Source organism: Metarhizium robertsii (assembly GCF_000187425.2).
Source record: "Metarhizium robertsii ARSEF 23 chromosome Unknown MAA_Scf_1, whole genome shotgun sequence".
In the NCBI taxonomy this organism is placed as follows: Eukaryota; Fungi; Ascomycota; class Sordariomycetes; order Hypocreales; family Clavicipitaceae; genus Metarhizium; species Metarhizium robertsii.
Window position 1 is genome coordinate 5,184,524 of NW_011942149.1, and position 24,118 is coordinate 5,208,641.

The following is a 24,118-nucleotide window of genomic DNA, read 5'->3' on the forward strand; positions in this document are numbered from 1 at the left end:
TAATCACAGGATACTTGATGATCCTATCGTCTTCCTACAAGGATTCTCCGCGGCGCAAACCATCCGCCTGCAAAATCCGGCGTTTAACGACTAGGTGGTTGGGCATTCTTCATGGCTGTCTTTTATATCACTGTCTCGGTACATAATTGCGCCGTATATTCAAGTCTAGGGCTGCTCCCGTATGTATCTGCGCGACCGAATTATCTCGTTTGTCCTTCTCCACACGTGATTCCATACGGAGTAAAACTAGTTTGGGCCCAATTTCGACCACATGTTTGTCACGAATCACAGCCCCCAAATCAAGCTTCATATGTCTTCTCATCGACGCACCCACAATGTGTGTGAAATCTCTTATTTGAGCAAAACATCCCTTCCTTCCCTTTCTGAGTTTCTGAGAAGTTCGTCTTCACATTTTCGTCTTTCGTCTTGGATAATGCCTGCTCCTCGGACTCGCTACACTTCCCAACGTCTTCCTACCTTTTGTGTGAAAAGAATTGCATGACAACCACGTTATGGCCAGTGAAAACGAACCTGACCCTTTACAAAACTTGGTGGTGAGTAAAGGCTATCATCACGGCAATGTGTCTCCAATGTCCTCATTTGATTCCATGTCGGTGTTTTATCTGTCCTTCCCCCGGGGTTTTGTCGTCTGCTGAATTTCTGCGTCTTCTGTACCTAAACAAATATTCGCAGGACTCATTCCACACACTTCTCGACGAAGCTCTGATTGTGGCTATAGCAAGCGACTACGACCTCAAGAGTCCATCTGCTTACAAACAGGCGCAAGCTACTCTACAAGACTTGGCGAAAAGTGTTCCCTCGGAGGAGGCCTCTGGCTTCAACCCCAGCGGTATCCCCCAAGGACCTGAAGGAGAGGCGCAACTTATTCAAGATGAGCCGACAGCAACGTCAACGACCAGCGCAAGTCGTCGGACATCGCAGGCCCACATCACAGACAAGTCAAGCACAGATAATTCATCATGTGTGCCAGATTCGCCGAGTCTTATGCCTCGGTTGACAACATTCAACCAAGACAGCGAAGAGGATAAGCTCCTCTTGTTACAGAGCATGTTTGCCGATCTGAAGCAATTTGACATTCAGTATGCGCTGAAAAAGGCCAATGGGGACTTTCAGACTGCGCTGGATGATCTCCTGAATGTCCAGTATTTACAGTCTACCGGTCAACAGATAAAGGGTATCGATGGGTTCTTTGAACTAGAAAATGGCAGGAGTAAGGGCAGGAAGAAAAAAAAGGGAAAGAAAAAGGTCGCATCAGACGCAGATCAGTCAAGTGATGGTACATCATCTCCTAGCATTGCCAGCGAAACACAAAGTGAGTGTGTGGTCAATTTCACCTCCCGTTGGGAATATTTCTAATTCCGTCCAAGGCCAGGATGAAATCGAGTACGTAGCTGAGAGATTCGGCATTCGATCCGATCAAGTATCCCCCATCTACTACAAATTCCAGTGCTCCAAAGGCGCTACTGTCGTCGAGCTCCTCAACCAGTACATCTCCCATGGCATCGAAACCCAAGATGAAAGCGGCAAAGAAAGTGCCGAGCGCCTAGCGCAAAATTATCGGCACGTCCCTGAAAAGTACATGCCTACCATTGTCCATGTTGCCGGATCTATTCCCCAGTTCGCAGACGACATCGCCGCTCTTCTCAACAAGTATTTCTCAAAGCAACCCAAAGCCAAAAAGATGGATCTTTCGTATCGCCTCACGCCCCTCCCGCAGGAGGACATCGAAGGCGGAGATGTGATAGTTTCCCCTCGTCCGGGCGCCAAGCCGGCAGTCGGACTGGTTGCAAAGCCATCGCCCATAAGTGACATGAACTATGAAGAAGCCATGAGCCGAGCAAACACGTTTCACCAGGCTCGCCGCGATGCCGCAGCGTCTGCAGCGCAAATGCATCGCCGGGGCGCATCTAGTCCGCTTTTTAGACAGGCAGCCAGCTATTACTCCGACCGGGCTCGGGAACAGGGCCGATACGCCCAGAGTGCCACATCCACAGCTGCCGATATCCTCGTTGACCAACGAAGCACAGCTTCCTCCATCGACCTACACGGTGTTTTAGTACAAGATGGAGTGAGAATCTCGCGGCAAAGGGTCCAAGAGTGGTGGGGTGGATTGGGAGAAATGAGAGCAAAAAAGCTGAGAGAAGACGGCGGTTTTACCGTGATTACTGGTCTAGGCCGCCATAGTGCCAGTGGCGTGTCACAGATGCGGCAGGCTGTTGCAGCGGCCTTGCTGCAGGATGGATGGAAGCTGAGCGTCGAGACGGGGAGGTTCGTGGTTACCGGGCGAAGATAGTCCATCGTGAGTGAAGGCATTGACCATACCAGGATATGTACGAAGGCATGAAGTGGATGAATCATGACAGGAATTCCATTGCACAGGAATATGAGGGATGTAGTTGATAATCTATAGATATGTTTGTCTAGACATGGAAAGCAGGGAGAGAAGATCAAACCCATGCTCGTATGATTTCGAAATACAATGTCTATTCCGTCTATTATTTTTCTTCCCTGCCATTCGCACACCTCTCAAGCACGTCCTTTATCAATAGCCTGACCGCACCTCTCCCACACAGCGTACCCGGTGAAAATGGTGCTGAAAAGCATGGCAACCCATACCACACCCGCATCAATATCCGCCAAACCAGTAGCCCAGGCGGGAATCGCAATATCAAGCAAATCAGCGAGTAGCTTCCTAGTCAGGCCCCCAATCTTCCGGCTCGCCTCTTTGGACGCCGCCTCCCTCTCTCGGCTGCGTTTCTCAGCGGCCGCCTGGGCCTTGTTCTCGCCGCCTTTGCCAGGCTTCTTCTTCTCATGCTCGGGGGCGCCAAAGCCGCTCCCCGTCTCGGGCACAGCGCGATGAGCATAAGACTTGAGGATTTTGACGCCGGTACATAGTGCGGAGCAAGCCAGCGCCGCAAGCCACACAGACTTGGACTGGTCATCGATTCTAACGGCTTCGTCGAGCCCGAAGACGGACATGCCCTTGACTTGCAACAGATCGGGCAGCGTGACAGACTCCATCAAGCCGAAGAGTCCGAAGAGGCTGTCGGCGAGGATGGCGAGCCAGGTCTCGATGCTCTTCTCGGGAGCTACGTAGGCGTTCCAGCTGGATTGGAAGCTGCCGAGGCACCAGAATAGACGGACGGCGCGGCGGGTCATGTTGAGATGGCTGGAGAGTTGGCCCATTGCCAGCGCACTCGTCTTGTGGACGGCGGAAGGCTGGTGGGAGAGAAGCATGGGTATCAGGGCTGGGTAGGCCGTGAGAATGGAAAAGACGGATTGGATGAAGCGCATGATGCGCTCGAGACCGACTGCGACATGTTAATTCCCTCTACTGAGATGGTGTGAACTGGTTTGCATGTTGGGGGTAACAATAAGACCAGGGGGTTTCGTGTCCTGAGCAATGTAAAAGAAAGAAAGCTTTAGATGGAAGCCATCCGCATGGGTCGCGTAAACATCTCAGGATGTATATATATATATTCATATGCGTTAAAGCTATGGGATGGGGAAAGGCGGTGGATGGTGATGAGAGAAGAGAGATCATCATACCGATGTCGGTCCCGAAGGCGACGAACTGTTCAAAGTATCCCGCCATTGCGATGTTTCCGGGATACCCGGAGTCCCGGACGAGCTCAGCTGTTGGAAAGAGTACCAACTAAAGGCGGCCTTGCTGCGGGAATACACAGCAAGTGGTTAGGTCAATATGATTGACGCGTTTTCAAGTGAGGTTAAGGTTGAGGATCATGCTTGAGTGATGTCTAGTGCATGGATAATAAGTGATTGATGACACAAGATAGATGATAGGGGGAACTACTAACACACAGAGTACGTGGCGTGGCCACGTCTATTTTTTGGTGCAATAATTCATTGATGACGGCCCCTGAGCCATGTGGAGCCGGGCAGCACCGCATCATCATCGGCACATTTTCCGGCAATTTGATGGTCAAGTCAATATATCAACAAGCATCGCAACGCGATTAATGAAGATCATGATGCACAGTGAGTACACGTGTCATAATTTGTTAAATATCAATCAAATTAATAATTTATCGTGGCGTGCGGTGGTGAAGGTTATCTCGTGATAGCAACGAACACGGATTACGTGAAGGTAAACGTAAATGTCACGGTTGAGCTAGAGCCCAACCTAACAGTTATCGCGGAGCCGAAAAGGTGCCTGTACAGTCTGGTGCCAATTGAGCGAGCTGCGAGCAATTGACCCGGCTGTCTGTGCTGACTGACACTCACGATGGCCTGCTGGGCTAGACCATGACAAAAAACTTAAAAAACGTATACATACTATATATCCATGAGGTTTACGCTCGTTGGCATTTCACGAGTCGCTCAATTCTTGTCATCTCTCCAAGGCCTTTATCTCTGCTACTATCAACATTGAAGATCGACCCTAAGTACTTAAGTACACCAGACAACACCTCGTGAGTCCTCTCCACTATAAAGCTCCCCGAAGCACTGTAGCCACATGCACTCACTTACTAACATCAGCTACAACAGTCAAACTAAGCTTGACTTTAGACATCTATAACTTGACCACAAGACCAACACGCTACCTAATAATACCCATTACAACCAAGTCACCTGTTACAATATTCAAGGAGGTGTCAGCAGCGAAAACCTCTACAATAAAAGAGAAGCCAGATTGAAGGCGGAAAATCCTGATTTGAAGGAAATCAACATTGAATCATTTATTAACTTGTTCCTCGACGTCAATAGCACCAAGTGCAGGCACTAGATAAAGTGGGCCTTGGACCAGTTGACCCCTCATGCCCCTCCGGCCCCAAATCGGAGCTGCCCCATAAAATTTTTTGAGATACGAATTACAACTCACCTTTGTCCAAGTCTTCTCACGACATATCCAATTCTGGCCAACACGCACTCCTTGATAGCTTACAATGAGCCCAAAGACTCCTGTTGTTGGCCTCCTCGGGGGCGGGCAGCTAGGGAGAATGCTTTGCGAAAGCGGGGCCCCTCTTGATGCTCAGATTGCCGTTCTCGACGCCGAAAATTGCCCGGCCAAGCAAATCAACAACAATCGCCATCATGTCACCGGTTCATTCAAAGATCCTGTCAAGATCAAAGAACTCGCTGCCAACTGCGACATTCTCACGGTTGAGATTGAGCACATTGAGACTGAGGTTCTCGAGGAAATTGACACCAATGGCGTACAAGTCCGCAACGCTGATGGGACCACGACAAACAAAAAGGTCGCCATTCACCCCTCATGGAGGACTCTTCGTCTTGTTCAGAACAAGTACGAACAAAAGGAGTATCTAAAAAACCAAGGAATCCCAATCGCTGAACAAATGGCAATCGAATCTGGCGACGCCATGCTTGCTTCGATGGGGGAAGCCTCCGAAAAGTTTGGCTTTCCCTGGATGCTGAAAGCCCGAAAGGACTCCTATGACGGCCGGGGAAACTTCAAGATCTCCAACCAAAAAGATCTAGAGCAGGCAGTCAAGGAATTCGGCAATTTATCATGTTATGCCGAGAAATGGGTCCCATTTGAGCTGGAACTAGCCGTCATGGTCATCCGAACAGAAGACGATAGCGGCAAGATGAAGCGTGTTATTCCGTATCCTGTTGTCGAGACGGTCCACGAGGATAACATATGTTCAAAGGTCTTCATGCCCCCGCGAAATGTATCCGAAAATGTGTGCAAAAAGGCGCAAAAGGTTGCGACATCTGTGGTCGAGAAGCTTTGGGGCAGAGGTGTCTTTGCCGTCGAGATGTTTTTGACAAAGGAAGGTGATATCATCTTCAACGAGTGTGCCCCTCGACCCCATAATAGCGGCCATGCCTCCATCGAGTCTGTCCCGTACATGTAAGTGAACCCACTTGTAGCAGCTTAGAATCGCAACTCACTGCAATAGGTCCCAGTTCAAGGCTCAGCTGACTGCCATCCTCGATGAGCCCATTCCCGATGTTTTAGAACCACACGTCTCATCCAGCATTATGATCAATATTCTGGGCGGCGCTGACCCAGACTCTCACCTGCCTCTTGTCGAGAAAGCCAAGTCCATGTATGGCAGCAGGACAGCCGTCTATGTGCACCTCTACGGCAAAGAGTCCAAGCCCAGCCGCAAGATTGGGCACATTACGGTCACTGGTTTCGGTTCAATTACGGATTTGGAGGCGTTTGCTCAGCCATTGTTCAAAATGGTAGACGCCATTCGCCAGGAACGACTTCAGGCATCAAGCGAAGCATTACGTGTTCAAGCTGCTCCTACCCCGGGCAAGCCAAAGGTAACCAAGGGAAATCCTCTTGTCTTGGTGACCATGGGATCAGATTCCGATCTTCCCGTGCTCAAGGCTGGTATAGACATCCTAAATCAGTTTGGCGTCCCCTGGGAAGTCGATATTACCTCCGCACACCGAACGCCTGCCAAGATGGCACAGGTTGCCACCGATGCGGCAGATCGCGGGATTAAAGTGATCATCGCAGCGGCTGGTGGTGCAGCTCATTTACCCGGCATGTTGGCAGCGTACACACCTCTGCCTGTTATTGGTGTGCCAGTCAAGGCTACGCACCTGGATGGATTGGACTCCCTTCTCAGCATTGTCCAGATGCCGGTATGTAACATTTGATCCTCCTTCTCTTGTATGCATGTATCGACAACAGCCTGGTCGCTGACACTTCAAAGCGCGGTGTGCCCACTGCAACCGTGGCAATCAACAATTCCACTAATGCTGCCTTGCTCGCCATCCGATTTCTTGGCGCCTTCATCCCCGATCTACTGGAAAAGATGAAGAAGTACCAGCTGGAGATGGAGCATCAGGTCAAAGACAAGGCCACCACGTTGAGGGATATTGATGTGGATGCATATCTGGCAAAGATGGGCAAAAAATAAGGATTGTACATATGTGGCGAATATGTTTGCATTTGGAAGCACGCAGTCTTCGACAGAGATATTCCCGTCCATCATTCGACGCAAAAAATCTGTCAACGCCATGCTTTGCACCTCAGGGCTCGAAGATGGGAAGCCGCTACGAATGGATGAACTCGGCAGCCGGACTTGAATCCCGTGGCAGGCCTCGAGGCAAGTATTGCGTGACTTTCCACACGCGGTCAACTCAACTCGCGATGGGCAATTCAAGTTCTGTGTCGTTCGTACCTACAGTCGATGTTGGGACAGACCACACCTTGAATCAGAAAGTCAACCTTTGAAGGCTGAATTTGACATTTCAAACGTGACCTAGACGATGCTGCCTACACTACGGGGTAACCGACTATCCATTCCTATTGCATGACGGTAATGGCGTCACTGCAGGACTGCGTGGCCTCACCCGAAAAAGCGAGTTATATCAATCCTGGACTGAAATTCAAACATGTACCTCCAGAATAGAACAGGCATACTTACCGAGGTAGGCAGACAGAGAATGAGACACCAGCCGCATAACATCAAGACCTTGAGTTTGGCGCACCAACCCCTCAGCGAATTTCTCACGTCTTCAAAGCAAAGCCCTCATCAATAACAAATTCCCTCCTCCCAGCATCATCCCCCCTCGCAAACGCAACCCACAAACTCTTCACCTCATCTCCAACCCTCTCCACGACCTCGTGCATGCCATTGCCCTCCATCATCGGCGCGTCTTTCCAGCTGGCCCAACTCCCCAGCAAGAACGGCATATCCACTGTGTGCGCTGCTCCCCAGGGGCTCTGGTCAGGCGTAATGTTGAACTCGTAAAACCAGGGCTGCTCCGCTGGCTCGGCACCTTTGATCTTTTGATATAGCTCGTTGGACTCAGTTTTAAACCAAGCTTTGCCGATATACTCGGCGGGTGACAATTCCATCTCTGGCGGCCGTACCAAGGGGTCCATGTTGTTGAAGAGCGGTACAAACGCAGTTCCTTCGTCTTTGGTATACCCTATGAAGATGGGTACACGTCGAATCGCTTCGTCCAGCCGCTTGTCAAATGTCTCTGTATCTGGCAGCGGATCATGGTTCATTATAGGGCCAAACGACAAGCCGGCCGTAGCAAACGACAACCCCTTCATCGCCAGCTGGCCCTGGATCGTCAGCAATTCCTCCACAGAGGCAGCCCCGGGATCCCCGGGCACCAGCTCTGAAGCCAGACTCTCCAAAGCATCCAGCATCTCTTGCCGATCCGATAACCGCGCCCCCAGAGGCGTGCTCTGCATGATGGCCCTTTGGAACAGCCCCTCTGTGCCATTCGCCCCCATCAGACAGTATATAGAGTCCGCGCCGGCTGACTCTCCGAATACACAGACCCTCTTTGGGTCGCCTCCGAAGGATTCGATATTCCCCTGAACCCATTTCAAGGCGGCTATCTGATCCATCAGCCCCAGGTTGGCGGGCGCTCTTCCGCGGATGGGTTGGTAACCCAATATCCCCAGGCGATACGTGATGTTCACCACTACAACGCCCTTCTTTGCGAGTCCCGCGCCGGAGTAGCAGTCGAGATCTCCTGCGCCAGAGGAATACCCTCCTCCGTGGATGAATACCATTACCGGCAGAGACGGCGACGGGTTCGACGCCGGCGCGAATACGCTGACGCGAAGACAGTCTTCCGACATGGCTCGGCTCTGAGCAATGGGGCCGTTGAGTGCGTCCAGACGGGATTTTAGTTGCGGGCATATAGGACCCGGTTGGGTGAAGTCCTTGACCGAGGACCAATCTGCCATCGGCTGAGGCGGTTGGAAACGCTCGGCTTGCGCGTAGGGAATGCCGCGTGCTACGAGGATGTTGTCATTTTTCAAGACGGTAATTTTGCCGTTTGCCAGTTGGAGTGTGATTTTTGATGCGTCTGCCATGGCGTAGGAGTGGTGGCTATCCCCGAGTGTCTTGAAGGATGAGATGTTGTTGCACAAAGCCGATTCAACATGATCAGTTGAAGAGTCGGCAGATATGCATATATATATGCCATGTACCTACTTAGGCAGGTAGTCAACGTCGGCCAAAAAAGCCCCTAGAACCCCAAAGAAGAAACCTTGACGTCAAAGATTTGCATATTATCTATTGGCACAACTTTCCAACACACACGGTAAGAGACATCCTCCGTCCCTTCCGGTCATCGGGATGATCCGTCACTGGTCGCCACAATGGAGAGGCTACGGAAGCCTTTCCTGTTTGGCATTGGCAAACATCGGCCGTGTAACCTCGTAATAATGCCGCCGCTTCAGAAGGTCAAACGACAAATAGCCGCACGGCGATCGGGACTTTGAACCGGGAAGCGCGAGGTCCGATTGTCCGATGTTGTCGGCGTATCGGAGCACACTAACCATCACCCAAGAATCGTTCAACAAGATGAGACGTGATTGATAAACATCAACGATACAGTAGCATTTAGAACATAGTAAATACAACTCCAGCGACATCTGCTACGTTTGCAGTGCATGCCGGATGTAGGTATGGGGCTCCCAACCATAAATTCTTGCGGCGCTCCGAAGCATCCAACTCTCTTCTCTTCCTCCATCTACAGCCATCCCCTCCCTCTAATCTAGATGGACAAAGTACGCTTTATAATTACTGGCCAGGAGAAACAAGCTTGCCTTGTGACCTCGTGTTGGCCTCCCATCCACCAGCCAGAGCTGCACCGCCGTTCTCCTGAGCAAACTTCTGCATTCTAGCCTCCAGCTCGGGTCGGAAGTGGCGGATAAGACCCTGGATTGGCCAGGCGAAAGCCTCTCCCAAAGCTATGCGTTATTTCAAGTCAGTCTCGCAATTGGCTTTCGTACTGGTTTGGAGTAGGAGTGTTTGTGCTTACCGCAAATGGTGTGGCCCTCAACCTGCTTCGTCAACTCCTGAAGCATATCGATTTCTCGCTCCCGTCCCTGACCACGCTCGAAACGAGACATGATCTGCTCAGTCCACTTGCTGCCCTCACGGCAGGGAGTGCACTGGCCGCAGCTCTCGTGTCGGTAGAAGTGGCTAAGTCGGGAAATGGCACGGACAACGTCGGTGCTCTTGTCCATGACGATGACAGCAGCAGTTCCAAGACCAGACTGGCTATCCTTGAGAGCATCAAAGTCCATGAGCTGGTCGTCGCAGATGTTCTTGGGCAAAATGGGGGTCGATGAACCGCCAGGGATAATAGCCAAGAGGTTGTCCCAGCCACCACGTACACCACCGCAATGCTTGTCAATGAGTTCACGCAGGGGAATGGACATCTCTTCTTCAACCGTGCAAGGGTTGTTGACGTGGCCAGAGATACAGTACAGTTTGGTGCCTTGGTTGCGCTCACGACCGAAGCCAGCAAACCAGCTTCCTCCGCGGCGACAAATGGTAGGGGCAACGGCAACAGTCTCGACGTTGGCGACGGTTGATGGACATCCGAACAGACCGACGGCGGCAGGGAACGGGGGCTTGAGGCGAGGTTTGCCAGGCTTGCCCTCGAGGGACTCAATCAAGGATGTCTCCTCGCCGCAAACGTAGGCACCGCCACCACGGTGGATGAATACGTCAAAGTCGTAGCCAGAGCCGCAGGCATTCTTTCCGATCAACCCGTCTTTGTAGGCCTCATTGATGGCGTTCTGCAAGACGGCAGCTTCGTAGACGAATTCACCTCGAATGTAAATGTAGGCAGCGGTCGCGTTCATGGCTCGGCCGGCGACAAGGCAACCTTCGACAAGCTTGTGGGGGTCCTTTCGCATGATTTCGCGGTCCTTGCAGGTTCCGGGTTCACCCTCATCAGCGTTGACAACCAGGTATCGGGGTTTGGTGTCCTTGTCCCAATCCTTGAAGTTCATAAAAGACTGTATATTTTGAAAAGAAAGAGGCAATCGGGTTAGAATTCAGGCGTCTCACAGTGTCCCTGGGGCGAAGTTGATAAGAGAAACATACCCACTTGAGACCAGACGGGAAGCCGGCGCCACCGCGGCCTCGTAGGCCAGAGGCCTTGATCTCGTTGATGATCCAGTCGTGACCCTTGAGTATAATTTCCTTCGTTTTGTGCCAGTCGCCCATCTTTTTCGCGCTCTTGAGGTCCGGCGGGAATCGGCCGTAGAGATTCTGGAAAATACGATCTTGGTCCTTGAGACCTCCGTATGTTCGCTTGGGGGTTCCATCCTGCACTGTGGCGAGGCCCCTCACGGCGTTCCGCGAGAGACTCACGGCCTTGCTTGGTGCCGCTCTCGAGGACAGCATTATGTCGTTGTCCGGTTGGGCGGCGGGTTGGGGGTGGTGATGAGGTCGTGGATGTGTCGTGAAGATGCTGTGCGGTACTTGGCGGCGAGATTTGTCCAATGTCAGCGTCAGAATTGCGGGCAATCTGGTTGGCCAATGCTAGGTGTGGGCTATACCACCCGCATTGTTAGCCGCTACATACTGTCCCTTCTAGATGAATTGAGAGACAAAGTACTCTCCATCACAGCATCTGGTCATAGAAGGCCCCACAGTGTCCCCATTTCTCCTTCCCAACCGATGCGAGCTAATATTGAGTGGCAAAGAAGTTGGTCCAAAATCGTGGAGCTCTATGCAACCTTGTCCCGAAACGCCATCGTACCGGACAGTTTGCCTGCATCCCAAGGGCGAGATTTTGGGCCCTCCCTCAAGAATATGAGTCTTGCGGCAACCATTGCTAAAGGCATGGGACCATAAATTTTCTAGGTTGCTCATTTCATCAATAGCTTGCCATGTCGAGCAAGAGACACTCAATTCTCCCGGCCATTGACCGCAGTGGCCCCAAGCCGCCCGTTAATTTCTCGTCGTCGCTCACCATCTCCGACAATGCTATTCTACAAGGCACACATTCTATTACGATGCAGTCAGAAACTGTAGTTCACCCTCGGTCACGGTTCGAATCCAATCTCGGCAGCATACTCATAGGACGACGGTGTATCATCCACGAACGAGCTTACATCGGAGCGCGTCCCGCCGATTTAGATACCGCCAAGCCAGGAGGCGTTGCACTAGGAGACTACGTTGTCGTTGAGGTTGGAACAGTCATTGAGGCAGGCGATACCGAAATTGGCGAGGGGACTACCTTGCAAGTCGGGTGCAAGATTGGCAGCGGCACCAAAATCGGAAGACATTGCACAATCTCCCAGAAGTCGGTTATCCCTCCGGGTGAACATCTGCCTGATTACACCGTGGTTTACTCAGATGGCTTACGCCGATTGGATAGTCGCGGTGTCACTGACATGCGGAAACTTGGACTGGTTAAGCAAATTGCTGTTCTAAAGAAAATGATACCCAGCAACCCGGACAAGTTTAAGTGATGCAACGAGCAAACCTCGACATGCGATATTTACCACATCCAATTTGTACCATCAATACGCTAGATTACATATATGCGCGGAGGCTTAGTGACTCATAGCGTCTTCGAAGAGTCTGCGGAGCTGTTCCTTCTCAGTTTGCAGTTCCTTATCTAATCCTGGAGCCAACATGAGTACGCGAGCCTGCGGAATAGTGCCTTCGACAAGGGCGTCAATGTGCTGGCTTCCAAAGCCAAGCTCTTTGAGACCTGCGGGCTGATCACCTAGGTCGGCAAGGAACTTGGTCAATGCCTCTGCCAACACCTCACCAGCACTTTCCAGCTTCACATTAGATGTGTCAACGCCAAAAGCCTCAGCAGCTTCGAGATGTCTCTGGGGATTTGAAGCAGCAGTGAATCGGAAGACAGCGGGAGCAGAAACAGCGACGGAGACGCCGTGGGGAATCAAGGGTGCCGGCACGTCGTAGCCGGCGTGTTTATATCCAGGGTTCTGTCCAGAGATGGGATAAGACATGCCTAGGTAAAAATATCAGTCTAAAGCCCCTACTACTATTGCAGCATGACAATGGGGTCGGTTTGACGTACCGTGACACAAGTGAACGCCCGCGTTTCCAAAGCCGACGCCAGCAAGAGTGGCCGCAAGGAGCATCTCGCTCTGCGCCTCGAAGTCATCGGGATCCTTGACAGCTCGAGGCAGGTACTTGACCGTGCGGCGAAGAGCATGGAAGGAGAAGACATCCGATATGGGATTGGCGCCCTGATAAGCCGGTCTCATAATTGGGTTTGGTGGACGGGGAGTGCGCTCATTGTAAGGAATGGCCGTCCAAGACTCCAAAGAGTGGCAGAGCACGTCCAGTCCGGAGCTGGCCTTGACAGCAGCAGGCATGGTACGTGTATTGATGGGGTCACAGATTCCCAGCGTAGGCTTCAAGTTTCTGTGAGCGACACCAGTCTTGGCTCGCTTGGACACAAGGTCAAAGATGGCTGTGCCGGTGGTCTCACTTCCAGTTCCCGCAGTGGTAGGAACAGCAATAAGCGGGCAGAGAGGTTTGTCGATAGGTCGGCCCTTTCCGAGGGGAGCATTGACAAAGTCCAAAAAGTCAGCGTCGGGGTAGTTCAAGTACAGGTTCATTAACTTGGCCGTATCCATGACCGACCCGCCGCCGACGGCCAGGAAGGCGTCTGGCTGGTACGGACGAACCCATTCGATAGCTTCCTTGATTCTGTACACCGAGTCAGCCTCGCATTATGATATCTCAACAGCACAAAATCAGTAACACTGCCGACTTACGAGCTGTCTTTCGGCTCGATTCTCACATTGGAGAAGACCTCAAAGCTGATGCCCTCTCTTGTCAACCCCTCCCTCACCTGTCTCATGGCGTCCAACCTGTCCACAGTAGGATCCGTGACAACACACACCTTCTTCGCGCCCATGTTTTTGAAATCCATGCCGACTTCCTGGGTTACGCCCGGGCCAAAGCGGATGGATGAAGCCGCCATCTCAAAGGCATATTCCTTCAACCCTTGGTTGACGGATGTGGGGGTAGCATATTGCCGACGACCTGCCTCTCTCGCACGGGGCACAATAGACGGAGGGGCTTTGTGATAACCTGGGTTGGAGTGGCAGGGACATGAAGGCGGGTGTGTATATTGAATCGTACGAAGGAGGCTCGTCGCCCGCTTCGCAGCCTATTCCATGTACATGTTTGTAAGTCATGAGTTCACGTTGTCTGCGTTTGGAGGAAGAGGATGGCTTACGTTAGGAATCACACGGACGGGTGCGACCATGGTGGTTTTCGTGCCGGGATTAATGTGTAAATGGTGCTCCCAGTCTCTTGGGTTGGGGAAGTATTGACAGGTGCAGACAGCCAAGGTGGTGTGAGATGGAGATGATGGTGTGGAGGGAATCCACCGGTGCGGAGTGGTTGAGCCTCGGGTATTGATTGATTGAGGCTGGTGAGCCGGTGAGTGACACGCGACCCGGTTGTGGGGGAAGCTTTTTTGAGTTTCACCCGGTGTTGAAACAGAAAAACCGGGGTCAATAATTTGCAGTGTCTTGCGTGGGGATATGGATGCAATCATCACACATGTACGGAGTACGGAGTACACGTCGAAGTGGTAACTCAATTGATGTGCTGTGTGCACCAAGTTACATGTCAACGGTCGTTGGGCTGGTCTGGAACACCACAGCAATCCAACGGCTTACCGGTCAGACGGGTCAGACGAGTCAACGACCGTCATCGCACACTTTCAGGTAGCATCATGCAATTCGCTGTCCTATACGAGGCGGTCACCGTGTGTATTTAACTGACCACATTGTCCCCGACGTTTGAGGTGCCAATTCCGCACCACACATTTTGTCTATGCTTGCCCACTCTTGATCTGACTTGGACAGAGAACATTGAACAGACAGACAGTCCAGCATGTCGTCGTCTGCTGGAGCTCGAATTAGACAGGCCCTTCCTCAACTTTCACTGGGAAAATGGCCACCAGGGACGCTCACCTCCATCACGGACGTGCCAGGGGTTCTTGTTCGCACAGAGTCCATTCATACAGATGATCAGAGTGTCAACACTAGTGTTACAACAATCCTGCCAAGGAAGAACTGGCACGAGCATGCAAGCTTTGCCGGCACGTTTCGCTTCAATGGCTGTGGCGAGATGACAGGCACGCATTGGATCGATTAGGCTGGTCTCCTCACATCGCCCATTATCATGACGGATTTCACGTCGGTAGGAGATGGATACCGTGGCATCATGGAGCATGCGTATCGCAACTTCACCGATGAGAAGACCGGCGAGATGGAATTGTTCATATTCCCCGTCGTCGCAGAAACATTCAATGGCTACCTCAAGGACCAAAGCAAGTTTGCAGTGACGCCGGAGCACATTATTCGAGGCGTTAACAAGGCGACGGCAGACCGAGTGCCAGAGGGCAACACCAGAGGTGGAACGGCAATGTTATGCCATCGCTATAAGGGCGGCACGGGATCCAGCAGCAGAACGATCAATGGATACGATATAGGTGGTAATCCGGCAACGTATACCGTGGGAGTGTTGGTGCAAGTGAATTATAGCTCCCCCGAGAATGTCCACGTCGGTGGCATACCACTTGGCCGGATCCTCAAGGAACCGGAAATGGAAATCGCGTCTCTAAAGGATAGTGGTGATGGATCCAAGGAACCTCGCAAAGACGGCAGCATCATCCATTATAGCAACAGATGCGCCTCTGGTCCCTATCCAGCTACAGAGGCTTGCAACACGCGCGACAGTCGGGCTAGGCAAGGTTGGCGGCTACGGGAGGGACATTTTCCTCGCCTTTTCAACCGCAAACAAGATTGCGTTCCAGGAGTTCTCAATGCAGGGACAGAGCGGGCCAGCCGTAGACCAGTATAAGCCGTTTCTGAGAGCTATTCAGATGAGCGACAATGATTCAATCAACTGTCTGTTCGAGGCAGCTGCGGATGTCATCGGGGAGGCAATATACAACAGAGTTTGCATGGCTGGGACAATGACGGCCGAAGCAATAGATTTGGACAAAATGAAGGAAATCGTCGGCGCACGACTGGTTTGACGGGGTCGGAACCGTTGGAACCGTTGCATCATCACACCTGATACAGAGGCGTTTGAAGTTGAAGCTGGTGGCGATGCTGATGGTCACAGGCTGAGGGTTGATAATGTAAATTACCGCTTCTGCGGTCAAGTAGCTTTAAGCGTCCATGGGCCGATGTGATGGCGGTTGGGATAGATGGCTGCTGAGATGATGGCCCCTCACGGATGAAGCGACAAGGGAGATCCCAGTTGAAGTTCAATGTTCTTTTCTGGAGCTGGGCGGAAGGGATCATCAGATGACGGCACTGGGAGGTACAGAGTACTTGAGTACGCGAGTTGACGTACTTTCTAGAGTACCAAAGCTGGGCGTGGATGGACCAACCACAAGCCCGGAGCTGCACCCTCCCTGTCCCGCCCACCTCACCAGTTGACCAAGTTCCAGCCCCAGACAGCCAGCCCTCCTGATACTTGTCCTACCTCAATTTCTACCTCAATCCAAACCTCAACCTCGGCGACGGCTTTGACATCTCCACATCGAATCTGCCGAACACGCCTGTCTGTCATAGTCTAAACCGTTGCTGCATCTCGCAGCTGCAGCGCGCAAGCACAGGCAGAGTCTCCGTCATAGCCCTGCTGATCTCCGTCACCCTCCCCCGTCTGCGTTTCCGTCAGATCGACGACCATGCTCTCGCCTCCTGTCTCCGTTGCCGACGCCCCTTCATGATCCCGCTCGACGACGCGCTTACAGATGGACCGCGGGAATGGAGCCGGCCCTGGCGCTACTGCCGCCTCGAGGGCGGAGCGATTCGAGGATGAAAAGCGCCGCATAATCGAAAGCTGCTTTAGCAAAAAGGACACTGATGGCTCCCGTAAGTGCTGGGCCCGATGCTGTTCCTGAAGCCGCTGGCGTCAAGGAGTTTGGGGTATGGCTTTGGCAATGCCACGACTGAGCTTCTGGCACACACGAGCCCTGCCTATCCAATTCACAGCCAAAAAGCCTCAAGCTTGATATGTCAAATCAAATAATGGTAAACTAACCTCAGGGACACACTAGTTCTCGAGACCTACATCACGCACATTCGCACCATCGAATATTCCTCCCATCCGTCAACCCCCCCGCCACCACAGGCTCGTACCCCCGAAGTCGAGAAAGCCAGAGTCATCATTGTGGCAGTACGCAAGTCGGGCCGGGTTCGCATGCACAAATCAAAAGAAAATGCCAACGGAACCTTTTCAATCGGCAAAACATGGAACCTTGATGACCTGACCCATATTGGCTCCTTCACTGGACCCCAGGTGAAGCCAAACAATCGAGAATGGGGAGGCGACACTGGCTTTTTGGTAACTCTTGGCAAGCCCTACTACTGGGAGGCACAGACCGACAAAGAAAAGAAGTTCTTCATTGCCAGCCTAATCAAAATTTACGGAAAGTATACTGGTGGCAAGACCCCCGAGCTGGCCGGTTTTGATCAGAAAGAGCTTGACCAAGTGTTGGGCGCCGGGAGACGACCTGCTGCATCTGCGTCACGACCTCCCCCCCTTGAGCAAACTCCTAGTCAGCAGAGCGTAGTTTCGGGTTCTCCAGCGCCAAGTCTTCCGCCTGTGCCCTTAGCTTCGCCGTTGGTGCCACCACCGATTTCGAGTGCGCCTGATCCCGCTCGGTTCCAGAAGAGCCCTGTGGCTCTGCGACAGCCGTTGAACGGCGGCAATTCACCTGCAGGTAGCTTCGAATCGGCAATCTCAAGGGATCGTCCGGGGGATCGTCCGGGTCCAAGATGGACAAACCAAGCGAACAGGAGTCAGGATTCTGTGGCCAACTCATTCACTACCGCGAGAAGCGAAGATACGTCTAGTCAACCGCCTCGTTCTCGAAATGGTATGAATGGTCCTGGAGCATTTGGGCGCTTTGGGGACTCCCGAGAACCTCCTGAAGCTCCCCAAGAACCGCTTCCCACACCTCCTCCTCAAGGACCTCCGCAATCAGAGGGGAAGCCACCTCCAGAAAGACGACGCCCGCCAATGGATCCCACTCGACCTCAAGACCGCGATCTTGTTCCTCCGCCCCTGAACAGTCCAACAGTGAGAAAGGAACCTGTTGCCCCACCACCCAGAAGTAGTGATAGAATATCACCTAGGACTGATACTAGCCAAACGCCTCCCGCACCGGCAGACCGAGTCATGCCACCTCTAACAATCCCGCCGTTGGACAATTCAAAATCGGAGAGCATTAATCTTGAAACTACAATAGAACCAACCAACAGCTCTACCACTTCATTATCAGTTCCAGCTTCTAACGATACTGGACCTGTTTTGGAGCCGCCGCCCGAGCCTGAGGAAGAGACACGACCAGGATTAGGGCCTATGATCAGACAAAAGAAGTCAAAGGGTGATATTGCCGGAGCGCTATGGAAAGCTGCATCAGCTGCCTCGGCTTTTCGTCCTCGTCCAGGTGGTGCCGGAGAGCGTTTACGTCAAGCGCAGCTTAAACCTGAGGGACCTGACGGCATAACTGGCGTCGTACCTGCGCCGCCTCGCCCCGTCACCCCTGACATATCTAAACCCGTTTCCGGCCATGTGGAAACGTCAACTGAAAGCCCGAAGCCTGCTGCTGGCGGCTCACCGGCTTCAACCCGGACTTCTACGGCGGTTCCAGAGGTAACCGTTACTATTCCAAATGCCAGTCAAGCAACGACTGTTGAGCCAGACAAAGGCAAGAAGGAGGAAGCGCCCAAAGAAGAACCAAGAAAGTCTATCGTGACAGGGAATGATGCGAAATATCTACAAAGTCTGAGCGTGGACCCGAGCCTTCTCGATGATCGGAGTGAGGAGTTTGGTAAGTGGCTAGACTATTTTGGCTGGGTTCCCGGACGGCAAATGCGCTCTCATTCGGCGGAGGAGATAAAGACAGATGTGGAAAGAGAGATCAACAGAGCTCAAGCTGGTGGTTGGCTCGCCAGATTTCAAGAGGAAGACGACCGAGTAGAAGCTATCAAACGGGGCATCGATCTAGCCATGGGAGAGTGTGAAGAGCTGGATAATCTTCTAACTTTATACTCTGTCGAACTTTCGGTAAGATAAGCCGGGGACACTAAAATATTTGAGGGTAAGCTTCTTGGCTAACACATTCTACTAGACGCTGTCAGATGACATTGCCTATATCGAGGCTCAAGGTCAAGGTCTTCAAGTGCAAACAGCAAATCAAAAGCTTCTGAAAAAAGAATTGGAATCACTATTAGAGACTTGTGCTATTACAGCAGGAGACCTGGAGGCTCTGCGGCTCGCGCCTTTGGACAATCTGCGGGGTCTAGAGGATGTCGAGGCAGCCCTTGTGATACTCTTCAAGGCCATGATTAAAATTGACCCTTCTTTAGGAGGCATTGAACCAACACCAAGTACCAAGTCTAGCACCAACCAACCCCCGGTTTTTAACTCCGATTACGACAACATGAGAATCGTTCAGGAAAAGAAGCAGATGTACCTTCAGCAGAGCGCATTCTTTATGCAACGACTTATTGAGTTCATGTCTCGCCAGTTTGATGAGGCGTGCGCCGGTTCAAAACGTGCGCTAGAAGGTGCTCTCTCCAAAAAGGTCGACTCGTCCCACTACGATGCCGGCCGCGAGTTGCTGTGGCAGTACAGTCCCCTGATGCTGTATGCTCGAGACGTTGACCTGAACAATTGGAATCACCTCATCCAGATCTATCAGGACAAGAGCCACCCGCTGTACAAGGGCCAATTCCAAAACGTCATTAGTATATGGCGTAAGAATGCAAGAAAGACAACAGGAGAAGAAGCCGAACTCCTGTTCTCATCGCAGGTTGAGAAACAACAAGAGGGCGTCGCAACCGCCGCCAGAAAGATGACAGTGAAGCGCAGTCAGACCCTGGCCAGAGCTCTTCGGTCGCCGCTTGCAGACAGCGGTAACCGGGCCAATCCAGAGAAATCGCCTACATCCGACAGCAGAAGCTTTCCATATGAAGTATTCTCCGGCGTATTGGATGACCTTTTGCCGTTGGTTGAGATGGAACAAAACTTCATCATCGACTTCTTCCATGCGACTACTCTGGAGCAGGCCGATTTCACTGATGCTGTGGCAGTGAACGCTCCTCGAGACCGACGCGGAGGGGATTTGAAGCGTCACCGTTTGATGGAGCCAGATCGTGACTTGGCACGAAGAGTGACTCGTTCTATGGAGGTGATATTTGCCTTCCTTGAGTCTGAATTGCAGCGACTCATGGAATGGGTGGTTGGACAAGACGCATTGTAAGTCGTTGTGTTCAATACGGACCGACTCTCATACTAATCATCTTTACAGACAAGGAGTCGGTGTTCTCGCAGCGCTTGAAAGGAAGTTGTCAGAAATTAGTCAATCTAACCAGGATTACCTAAACACATTATTGCAAAAGCTGCACAGTCTTCTGGAAGGTCGCTTCAGCAAGTTTGTGGAGGAGCAGATCAAAGCCATTGAGGAGACAAAGGTCAAAATTAACAAGCGAAAAGGAGTGATTTCCTTCTTCCGCGTCTTCCCAGCATTCATGTCGGCGGTAGAGAATATGATAAGCGGACTCGATGCGAACTCGGCGCTCCGACGCATGGTTGACCGAGAGTACGATCGCATTCTCAAGTCCATGTTTGACTCGCTCATGGTCATTGCTCGAGAGCGGCCAGCTGTTGTGGGCGTGTCCAGCGGGCCGGCTGATCCTGAGGACAAGGAAGCACTCAATTTCCACATCTTGCTCATCGAAAATATGAATCATTTCCTTGAGGAAACGGATACGCGGGGCCTTGAAGTGCTCGAGGAGTGGAAAGACCAAGCTAACACCGAGTATCATGAACACATGGACATGTACCTCAACGCTGTCATGCGCAGGCCCCTTGGCAAGCTGCTTGACTACCTTGAGAACATCGAGGCACAAATACAGTCGGGCAAATCACCTGCGGCCATTGCGCAACAACCGTCCAATGACAAGGCCATATTCAACAAGATTCTTGGAAACTTTGATTCCAAGGAGGTCCGCAAGGGGGTAGAAGCCCTGCGCAAGCGCGTTGAGAAACACTTTGGCGATGCCGATGACCCTGCGCTCAGTCGTGCTCTAGTGGCAAAGGTGACATCTGAATGTGAGAAATTTTATCTCAATGTGGAAACCAGAATCGGGCAAGTCACCACGGATGTGTACGGGGGCGATGTGCCCTTTGAATGGCCTAGAGCTGATGTCAAGCTGGCCTTCAGATAAGTGGCCAGAATGGGCAGATAGAAGAGCTTTCATTATTGGGAGGAAGCATCATTGATTTCTGATTGGAGCTTGCATACGATAGCGAGGCTGTTTAAAAGACGCACGGGCATGAAGCATGTTGGCGTCTACGAACGCATGTATACTATCACGGAAGATGAAGTATGTGAGCAATGAAACCGATGTTTGTTGTAGCAGATTGACTGAGAGAGTGGGGCATTGAATACTACTAATGACGAAGCAACAATGATTTGCAATGTCCACCTATATTAGGGTTAGGGTTGCGTTTTTGACCGGGATGCCTCATGGGTGCCCAACGCGTAAAGTGAGACGCGTTGACCATTGCCCCACCGCCACCTTTGGCATCATCGTTCATCTTCCATGAAGCTCCCCATCTCATGAACCTCTGGATATAAGCTTTCTGTTTATCTACTGCGCTCTCCCATTTGAAGTCCCAAAGGTAGACGCCAGCGGCCATGGCCCCCGAAACACGTTCTCGTGGCGTCCCTCCTTCCAGTCGAGTATATAACTCCTCGCCCTCCTTGCAACAGGTACAATTCCCTGCGCGACGAAAGAAGATTCGCAGATATGGAGGCTCTGAGCGTCCGAGCCTGAAGCAACAGACCTTGACTCAGATAGATTTTGTCTCAGGCTTCGGCGAAGACGTTATAATCCTCAGCGATAGCGATGACGATATCCAAGATGAAGACCTCGGTTCAGAGGACAAGGAGAATATGAAGCCGAGTTTACCAAATGGGCAGGATCAAAACGCGCAAGAAGAGGAAGAGAAAGGAAAGGAAGAGGCGGAAGATGACGAGGAACCTGTTTCAATAAGACGGAAGAGAGCAGCTCCGTCGATAAAACAGAGCAAAAAAAGACGACGAACCATGGGCGATGAGTCAAAGAAAGCGATTACGCCCAGGAAGGAGGACAAATCGCGGCGGAAGACGTTGGACGATATGCCAACACGTTCGAATTATCATACGCAAACACTCACGCAGTTCTTGGGTCACCAGACATCCTTCGTTGCCGACTCGGATGACGACCTAGATCTTGACAAGGATGATGGAGACGATGGATTTCTTTCGTGGCTAGGCGAACCCGGTAGTCCGAGCACTGGGCGAGGCAAACGGGACTTTTCATCGCCAGCTATGAAGCGGCGTCATGAAGCAACGGCTGCAATTACTGCCTCAACTGCGGATGTAAGCATGTCTCGGGAAGATTCTATTATTCCCCAGACCCCTGCGAAGAAGAACACTGCCATTAGATTTGATCTTCCCTCGGGGGGGTTACAGTCTCCCAGTCAGAGAATGGTTGAGCGCTACGGGGCGCCAGATCAGCAAGACTCGCCATTGAAGAATCATACTTCGCCCATGAAACCGCCTCTCGTGAAACTGACTGGGGAGCCACGACGTGTCTCGCCGGGAGTTGCGAGACGGTCTTCACTGGTTATTCAAGACTCATATACAACAGATGGTTGCATCACGCCCAGCAAGAACCAAGCAAAGGTATCACAGAGTAAAACACCAACCCCTTTGCGTGTTTTGTTTGATACACCGTCTATATTAAACCCTGTTGGGGACGACGACACGCCGACGAAGAGGAGACGCCCTCGGAGGAAATCCCCTTCACCAAAGAAGCTCGCCGCGAAGGGCGTGCTATATGAGATCCCTGATTCCGATGGGGAGGATGACGGGTTCGGTGAAGAAGATGAAGATGACGGCAAAAACCTAGACGAGAGATATGGTGTCGGCGTTGAGACACAGCTGGTCTTGAATGAGCTGGTGTCTACAGAAGAGAGCCAGCACAGTTGCCACGATGCAGTGCCTTGTTCGCCACCGACATCAAGGATGCATACACAGGCCGAACCTGTATCGGCAACAGTCCAATACGAGCAACAATCTACAGCAAATCAGCCAATCCATGCATCCTCAACTTCATCGAGGCCAACAACTCCGCTACGACCCAAACCCATCCGCAAACCTCTGCCCCATCTCTCTGTCCACACTCAAATCCAAAGCCAACCTTTCGAATCTCAACGTGTCCATGTCTCCATTCTCCAATCCCTCCCCGCTCCATCCGCAAGATCAGACATACTCCTCCCCGTCTCAACGGCCTCCCTCGAAGGCCTCATAACCGGAACCACGGTGCACGTCACCACATCCTTCAAAATCCCCTCCCAGGTCGTCCGCTTCTGGCTCTTCGAGAACGGTCTCCTCCGATACATGACCTCTGTCGAGCCAGGTCAGCAAGTCCCACCTGCCAGCTTCTCCTCCTCTTCCCAGGGGAGATGGCAATTCCACACCACCCAAGTATACGAACTAAACAACCCCGTGTGTGAAGACGACATGCGCCAAGAAGGATGGTTGCGTGGTCAAATTGCCCGATACAAATACCTGCCGCCCGCTGTCATCGGACAATTACTATGGAACTTGAGACACGCCCTATTTGCCGACGAGCCCTCTGAGCAACAAGTCGCCAGTTCACCCGTCCATCCCAGCTCTCAGCCCAAGCTGCCTCAAGGAGACGACGAAGACCGCGCACGGAACTGTCCCCCCAGCTCCACACCACCAGGCAGCATGACAGTGTCGCAACAGATCACGGCCCAAATCCACAGCGACATCGCATCGTCCACTCAGTTGCCAACGTCAGACGACATGGTTCCATCGACGCCAGACTTCAACGAGCCCCTTAAACTCCGCTCCTCGTCAAGAACAACCACTCTCCCTACCCCCTCGGCACCCAAGCAACCCTCAAGAACCGTCCGGCCTTCCCAAGCCACCACCCTCTCGCAACCATCCACCCCCGAGAAACAGACTCAGCAGCCAGCAAGCATGCCCCCGCCTCCGCCTCCGCCACTCAATCCCTCCCAGAGCAGTGTGCAGTTCGCTGAAAGCAGTTACCTCAGCAGCTTGCCCATCCCGTCTTCTTTGGGATCCACGTCACAGCTCTTGACAAAGAGTCAGATGCTGCCGGACAGTTTGATACAGGACCATGCCCCACCCGTACAGCCCGAGATATGGGACTCTGATGAAGAGGATGCTTCTTTGTAGGTGGAGTTGAGTAAATTGTGCGTGTTGGCGGAATGAGATGTAACACGACCGATATGGAAACGTGATCGTATAT

General features: G+C 52.1%; 10 protein-coding genes across 10 annotated transcripts; 6 read left to right on the plus strand and 4 right to left on the minus strand.

Annotated features, from left to right (window-relative positions):
* Window positions 1–512: 512 nt before the first annotated feature.
* On the plus strand, window positions 513–2,314 carry MAA_02000 (Smr protein/MutS2; the record flags this gene model as incomplete). Its single annotated transcript, XM_007819998.1, has 3 exons — window positions 513–554; window positions 694–1,333; window positions 1,389–2,314. 3 exons carry the CDS (start codon window positions 513–515, stop codon window positions 2,312–2,314), a joined length of 1,608 nt encoding a protein of 535 aa, XP_007818189.1.
* Window positions 2,315–2,547: 233 nt separating this feature from the next.
* MAA_01999 (AoPex11B-like protein) lies at window positions 2,548–3,315 on the minus strand (the record flags this gene model as incomplete). The annotated part of the gene is made up of 1 exon (XM_007819997.1): window positions 2,548–3,315. One exon carries the CDS (start codon window positions 3,313–3,315, stop codon window positions 2,548–2,550), a length of 768 nt encoding a protein of 255 aa, XP_007818188.1.
* Window positions 3,316–4,928: 1,613 nt separating this feature from the next.
* Window positions 4,929–6,884, plus strand: MAA_01998 (Phosphoribosylaminoimidazole carboxylase; the record flags this gene model as incomplete). Its single annotated transcript, XM_007819996.1, has 3 exons — window positions 4,929–5,857; window positions 5,907–6,606; window positions 6,678–6,884. The coding sequence occupies 3 exons, from the start codon at window positions 4,929–4,931 to the stop codon at window positions 6,882–6,884; spliced, it is 1,836 nt and encodes a 611-aa protein (XP_007818187.1).
* A 593-nt stretch (window positions 6,885–7,477) lies between these two features.
* On the minus strand, window positions 7,478–8,809 carry MAA_01997 (Carboxylesterase type B, active site protein; the record flags this gene model as incomplete). The annotated part of the gene is made up of 1 exon (XM_007819995.1): window positions 7,478–8,809. The coding sequence occupies one exon, from the start codon at window positions 8,807–8,809 to the stop codon at window positions 7,478–7,480; it is 1,332 nt and encodes a 443-aa protein (XP_007818186.1).
* A 712-nt stretch (window positions 8,810–9,521) lies between these two features.
* Window positions 9,522–11,141, minus strand: MAA_01996 (NADH-ubiquinone oxidoreductase; the record flags this gene model as incomplete). The annotated part of the gene is made up of 3 exons (XM_007819994.1): window positions 9,522–9,691; window positions 9,763–10,750; window positions 10,839–11,141. 3 exons carry the CDS (start codon window positions 11,139–11,141, stop codon window positions 9,522–9,524), a joined length of 1,461 nt encoding a protein of 486 aa, XP_007818185.1.
* Window positions 11,142–11,629: 488 nt separating this feature from the next.
* MAA_01995 (Trimeric LpxA-like protein) lies at window positions 11,630–12,214 on the plus strand (the record flags this gene model as incomplete). The annotated part of the gene is made up of 1 exon (XM_007819993.1): window positions 11,630–12,214. One exon carries the CDS (start codon window positions 11,630–11,632, stop codon window positions 12,212–12,214), a length of 585 nt encoding a protein of 194 aa, XP_007818184.1.
* An 84-nt stretch (window positions 12,215–12,298) lies between these two features.
* MAA_01994 (Fe-containing alcohol dehydrogenase) lies at window positions 12,299–13,998 on the minus strand (the record flags this gene model as incomplete). The annotated part of the gene is made up of 4 exons (XM_007819992.1): window positions 12,299–12,726; window positions 12,796–13,433; window positions 13,502–13,899; window positions 13,969–13,998. 4 exons carry the CDS (start codon window positions 13,996–13,998, stop codon window positions 12,299–12,301), a joined length of 1,494 nt encoding a protein of 497 aa, XP_007818183.1.
* A 926-nt stretch (window positions 13,999–14,924) lies between these two features.
* MAA_10716 (Brefeldin A-sensitivity protein 4) lies at window positions 14,925–15,783 on the plus strand (the record flags this gene model as incomplete). The annotated part of the gene is made up of 2 exons (XM_011412434.1): window positions 14,925–15,441; window positions 15,482–15,783. The coding sequence occupies 2 exons, from the start codon at window positions 14,925–14,927 to the stop codon at window positions 15,781–15,783; spliced, it is 819 nt and encodes a 272-aa protein (XP_011410736.1).
* A 726-nt stretch (window positions 15,784–16,509) lies between these two features.
* On the plus strand, window positions 16,510–20,995 carry MAA_01993 (Exocyst complex, component Exoc1; the record flags this gene model as incomplete). The annotated part of the gene is made up of 4 exons (XM_007819991.1): window positions 16,510–16,630; window positions 16,816–18,830; window positions 18,895–20,024; window positions 20,077–20,995. The coding sequence occupies 4 exons, from the start codon at window positions 16,510–16,512 to the stop codon at window positions 20,993–20,995; spliced, it is 4,185 nt and encodes a 1,394-aa protein (XP_007818182.1).
* A 473-nt stretch (window positions 20,996–21,468) lies between these two features.
* On the plus strand, window positions 21,469–24,045 carry MAA_01992 (uncharacterized protein; the record flags this gene model as incomplete). Its single annotated transcript, XM_007819990.1, has 1 exon — window positions 21,469–24,045. The coding sequence occupies one exon, from the start codon at window positions 21,469–21,471 to the stop codon at window positions 24,043–24,045; it is 2,577 nt and encodes an 858-aa protein (XP_007818181.1).
* Window positions 24,046–24,118: the final 73 nt, after the last annotated feature.